Source organism: Dermacentor variabilis, chromosome 11, assembly GCF_050947875.1.
Source record: "Dermacentor variabilis isolate Ectoservices chromosome 11, ASM5094787v1, whole genome shotgun sequence".
In the NCBI taxonomy this organism is placed as follows: domain Eukaryota; kingdom Metazoa; phylum Arthropoda; class Arachnida; order Ixodida; family Ixodidae; genus Dermacentor; species Dermacentor variabilis.
In genome coordinates this window covers 122230934-122236933 of record NC_134578.1, presented here as the reverse complement: position 1 = coordinate 122236933, position 6000 = coordinate 122230934, and the positions used below count along the sequence as shown (strand labels likewise).

Genomic DNA, 6000 nt, shown 5'->3' with positions numbered 1-6000 from the left:
TAAGCCAACCCCGTTTGGTTTGTAACGCCAAGTGAAAAGAGAAATTGTGGCTGGTCATGTTACGATGCACGTGGAGCGGATCCAGTCTAAATTTGTCTAACAGAAATAACCGATGAAGTTGTGTAACCCGAGACGATAAACCGCGCAGCCAGGTGCTGCATTCGCACACTGTTATTGGGTATTCCCTTTCGCGAAGAACTCTTGACACCAGAATAAATGACAAAATTGTGAGCAAGCAATTTTAGCTTAATATTTAGATACAATTTTTGTTAATATCATTTATGCAGATAAGAAACAGCAGAGACCTCAACAGAGATCCCTGTTGTATCCTAAGCCAAACCCGCAAGTTTGCAGATTGAACACTATGAGTCTCCACAAGCTGCTCACAATTCTATAAGTAGGCCTGAATTCAATGCCCCTATATTCCCGGTAGTCGAAATATTTTAAGCGTTTCCACTAAAACAGCATGCGGTACACAGTGAAATGCCTTCGATAGGACAATAATTATTGTGTAAACCTACTGGCGATTGTATATAGGTCTGCCAAAGTTCTGTAGTACAGAAAATAATCGAATTGTGAATGTAAGTAGTTTATGAAAAACATGCTGGTAAGTAAACAATTCTTTTTCTGCTGGTGTCTAGATATGTGAGTAGAATAATATGCTCGAAGAGCTCACAAAAGCGCTTATTAGAAAAATAGGTCTATAATTGCAGGAACAAGGTTTATCGTATGCTTTAAACACCTGGTATTCTTAGCTTCTATTTAAATAATTGTCACCTATAGCAGTAGCGCTCCTTTTTCACTACGATTACAAGATATGGCTTTACCCGACGCTCAATCATAAACCACAAGCAAAGCTTTATCTTCTGACGCAGCAAAAACTAAATGGATGGTTTCCCGGATGTAAAAAAGAACTGCCTGCAAATAATTTACCTCGTTTGCTTACGCACTTGGTATTTCATACCATCTGATTCGATAGATTAAAGCAGCTATGGCAATGTTGTGCATATGAACTTCTGTAATACGTTTTACAATGATAACTCTGATTGACGTATTTCGCTCTCCCTCTGAGCAGCTGTTGCTAATATCATATCCATGTCGTGTCAAATTGAACACTAAGAATGCGAATACGTATACGTCCTCGTACATTTGACCGCCAATCACATAAGGTAAATTCCCGCTACTTAACCTTTGATACAATAAATTATCCGAAGAAAAGCGGTTCGCGCAGTGAAGGTAACGTACTATCGTGAGCAATATGAGCAGGAACGCGCGAGCGCGTGGGAAATAGCCTCGAAACCGACGTGGGGCGATGCGTTGCGGCCGCTGTAGGAAACAAAGTGGAAAGGGCGCCGCGGTTCCGCCAAATGTCGGCACTCCCGCCTCACTAGCGTTACTGCGTAATGGCAGCTGATTGCGTGTCACCGGGCGCTAGCGATGATAAGGCGGTTATGTCATGCAGAGCGTGGACCGTGCTGTCTGTAGTTGAGCGCAAAATATCTCTAGCTCTCTTTTTATCATACTTGCGGAACGTATCGCAATGATACCGGCGTGATACTGTGGCGCCTGTAATAGCGCTCGCACGCAGGAAAAAGCAGGGTTGTTTTGTTATGCGTGTTTTTCTATGTCTCGGTTATTGTGAACAAAGAAAAGTTGTACGCAGCAGTGAAATTAAAGGTTTTATTAGACGATTGCTTAATGGTAACAAAATTTTCATCCACACAAAAAGTATCCCAATACATCAGTGTTACAGCTTGACCTTTCCTTGCAGGCTTCATGCGTTAATAACGGGTCATGGCTCCGCCTGCTTGAATGACGGCCTCCATTCTTTTTGGCAGAGACACGTAGAGAGCCTCGATGAAGGCTTTGTCATCTTGAAGATGTTTCCACTCGCGCTTTATGGCTTCCCACAGTTCATCACTGGTCGTCAAGTCCAAGGAGAGTCTTGAAAGGTTAGCCTTCATACGTGCCCAAACATGTTCTATGACGTTCATGTCTGCACCCTTCGCACACCACTCCAAGCTCCTTACCCCTAGTTCGCCTAAAAGACGTGCCACGACCTTTGCTGTGTGAACGGGAGACAAGTCCTGTTGGAATAGATAATACCCATCCGGGTGTGGACCATTCAGAGCATAGGAGATCATCTCGTGCTCCAGCAATGTGCAATATGCAGAACTCGTAAATCTCCCAGGGATTCTTACAATGGGATTTAGGCCATCCCGCGAAATAGCCGCCCACACGTTTACTGACGTGCGGCCACCTGCTTGACGTTCTGCGGAGAGAAGCGCGTATTCTCCATGCGCCACACTCTTCTCTGCTTTTCCCAGCGGCTTGAGAACGTAGATTCATCAGAGAAGATGACATATTTCCAATCCTCGACCTTCCAGCTGCGGTGATCGACAGCGAACTTTAGGCGAGCAGTCTTGTTGGCAACTGTGAGAAGGGGCTTCTGAGCAGCGATACGACTACGGAGGGCGGCTTCCCTTAGCCTTCGCCGCACCGTGCTGTCGCTTACATGTTCCAGGGCAAGAGTACTGCGCACCTCCTTCGCATTTAGAAATGGCTTCTCGTTGACTGCAGCAACAATTTGCAGGTCTTGATCCGCCGACGTGGCGCGAGGTCGCCTCTCGTGCGGCGCATCCGTAATGCGTCCTTCATCTCGGTACGCCTGCACTATCCTGTTGACTGTGTTCAACCGGCAGCCCGTCAAGGCAGCAATGTTTCGCTGCGAGTAAGCTTTCTTCCACAACTGAACGACTTCTTCCCGCTTATTCAACGGCACTCGAGACATCGCAGGGCGCTGAAACGCACTTCTAACCGCGGGCAGTCGTGGTCTCCCTTATAAGCATTTGCCACGAAAAAGAAATTAAAGATGCGCGTCGGCCGTGACGTAGCGTTTTTACTTCTTTTCTTGTTCATCAAAGATTCGAACGTTTCCATGAAAGGTGCGACTGGCCTTACGATAGACCTTTTAAGAAGTCGGCCAGAAAATATTCCCTGTCGCATGCTTGCAAATATCTAAGAGTCGGGTCTGACCGCTCCACATACGCACACTCAGAAAAAGAAAAAAGGAACAAAAAAATTACCGACGATTACGTTACTTCCTAATGCGAAATTTGAGCGCAGCAAATAAGCTGTTTCACCTTTTCGATAGATTGAGGCAAAGAAATCGAGCAACACATGTATGCGTTATCACAGAATTTTTTTTTTATTTTTCACACGTATTCCTTTAACAAAGACTCCACTAACAGTTCTTGACAGTCATGAAGGAAGCTTTGTGGTCGGAGAAATAGACTGATATATGTTCGACTTGGTACACCAATGCTTGATTCTCAAAGACGAGATCTATACAAGTGCCTCGCGAGGTTGTCACAGCCGTGGGACGCGTTACGAGCGAGAGGAACGGGATGTTCTCCCGCATAAGTGTTAGGAAATTGCTGTTTGTCTTTATGTCAAGCCGCCACCGATCTGGCTCTCTGATTGCCACCGCACAGGGCGAACGGCAGCGGCAATTTCGGCTCGGGCGGTGCACATATACAGATCCGCCGCCACCGATCTGGCTCTCTGATTGCCACCGCACAGGGGTTGCATTGGAGGAGGAGCGAAGAAAGGAATTAAGTTCGAGCCGGCGCTTTGACAACCGGAGACTCGCAGGAAGAGGGGGGAGGGGGGCGGCGTGTACACCCAGCGGCAAACGATGGGGGCAGAAGCGCGCGCAGAAAGCGGACAACACGATAAAGGGAGGAGGGAAGAGATAGCAGCGACTGACTGATGCCGCTGACGCCGATAGTGAGTCAACCCCAGCTGCGGAGTTGGTTTCAGGGACAACGAATAACCGGCGCGTCGGCAACTGAAGAGCCCCCTATCCGCCACACAAGAACAGGGGGGGGGGACCCTTTCCTCCTCTTTCTGCATGGCGGCGACGGTGTTCTATGCAGTCACGTTATCTTGACTCTCTAGCGGCGTCAGCGGCATCCAGCGGTATCAGTCGGTCGCTGCTAGCGCTGGGGGGATGAAAGGGGGGCGGAGCTGGTTACGAGGCCGACGACGACGCGAAACCCAGGAACGGGCGCCAAAGAGCTGCGCTCTAAAAAGGTTAACAGCGGTATTTTGCGCTGAACTACAGACAGCGCGGTCCACGCTCTGCATGCCATAACCGCCTTATCATCGCTAGCGCCCGGTGACATGCAATCCGGTGCCGTTACGCAGCAACGCTAGTGAGGCGGGAGTGCCGACAGTTGGCGGAACCGCGGCGCCCTTTCCACTTTGTTTCCTACAGCGGCCGCAACGCATCGCCCCACGTCGCTTTCGAGGCTATTTCCCACGCGCTCGCGTGTTCCTGCTCATATTGCTCACGATAGTACTATCGTGAGCAGTATGAGCGGGAACACAGGGGCGCGTGTCAGATAGCCTCTAACTCTGCTATGGGCGGTATGCGGCGGGCGCCGTCGGAAACAAAGTGGAAAGGAGGACGCTGTTCTAAACTGTTCGCACTCCCACCATGCGGCTCTTTATACAATGTGCGGAACTTCACATCACCAGCGCACGTTGATAAAGCTGTGTAATATTGCGGTTACTGATAACTTTGTGCACCGAAACTTGACCAATAGCAGCACTGCTTTGAAGCGTAAAAATTCGAGAGCTACTTCTCTGTGAAATATTCATTGCAACGTGACACAATGTCCAGCAATCTTATCCTTGTGGTGAATATAGGCAATGGCAAATGCTGCAAGTTGGTTATTACATCGCTTGTGCCTGTCCCACACCCTTTGTAGGCTACTTTAGAATCTGAGAATACAATCCATGTCTTTTGCCGCTGCTGTCGAAGCACATACTCAAGGGCATTCTTAATGCCATATGGCTCAGCTGACGTTGATGATGTCGCTCGCTCTAGACGAAACGAGAATCGTTGCCCTGTAGAAGGCATGAAAACGTACGCACGATGAGCGACGTTGAGTTCTAGAGTCATCTGTTAAAATGTGCGTTGCGGTTGCGTATTCTTCGTGCATATGTTCCTAATAAGTCTGATCCGTTGTTTCCCGAGGCATTTTCTTTTTTGCATTGATTCTAGGGATATAAGACACAATTTGCAGTGGTGACAGTGTCCAGGGTGATATGTTTCGTGGTATGATTTGCGACAACTGAGCAGGAATCGAAATAGATGTGCTTCCGACGGCCTTCCTAAAGCTAGGTGTAACACGGGTCCTAGAAATATCGTTTAAAAACTGGGTCTTCGTATGACCGACGTTTTTGAGGTGAATGCCAAGTGCCCCCGACCAAGTTAGCCGGCATCCAGCTTCTGCTACAATTCCTGAGCAGGACGTCCCCTACAGACGGCCAAGACGAACTCGAAAACAGTTGATTCATGCTGCCTCAAGTTTTTTCTTGCTTGTGCGAGACATTTTGATGCAGGATCGGTAGGCAATAGAGTAGTGTTCCGTCAACGTAGGCCGTATGGAGGAACACCATTGATCGACAGTTGCTGCCCCACTATGATCCGGCTAAAAAGCGGAATACGTGCGACGCCGAGCAAATCTTGTCCCTAAGTTTTCTTAACTTGAGGCGACCACGTGAGATTCCTATCGATCATCACTCCAGGAAATCGTTGCCATGAAGTGTGAAAGGGTGGGATCACGCAAGACCAGTGGATATTTTTTCATACGCCTCCGCGGGAAACCATAGCAACGCTTTTGTCGGGGGACCATTTCAGACCCCTTGAATCTAGACAGGCTGACATATTTGTCAGCGCTCTCTGGAAACGTTGTTGGGTGGTACTACGGGAGGCGCCGCGCTCTATGTACCGATTCCATCTACGTACAGTGTGATGCTGACGCCACGGGGCAGGTTTCATTTAAGGTGGATGACGTGTAAATTAAATAATAGCGGGCTTAACATTGCTGCTTGTGGCACTCCCTTCTCGACGGCATTAAGCGCCGCGGGGCCATGCGGAGTACACATGAAAAGTTGGCGCCCTTGAAGATAGCCTGCAATCTATGCGTA

The 6000-nt window shown here is 48.5% G+C and overlaps 1 protein-coding gene across 1 annotated transcript; it reads right to left on the bottom strand.

Annotated features, from left to right (window-relative positions):
• Positions 1-2242: 2242 nt before the first annotated feature.
• Positions 2243-2791, bottom strand: LOC142563485 (uncharacterized). Its single transcript, XM_075674038.1, has one exon. It carries the CDS (start codon positions 2789-2791, stop codon positions 2243-2245), a length of 549 nt encoding a protein of 182 aa, XP_075530153.1.
• Positions 2792-6000: the final 3209 nt, after the last annotated feature.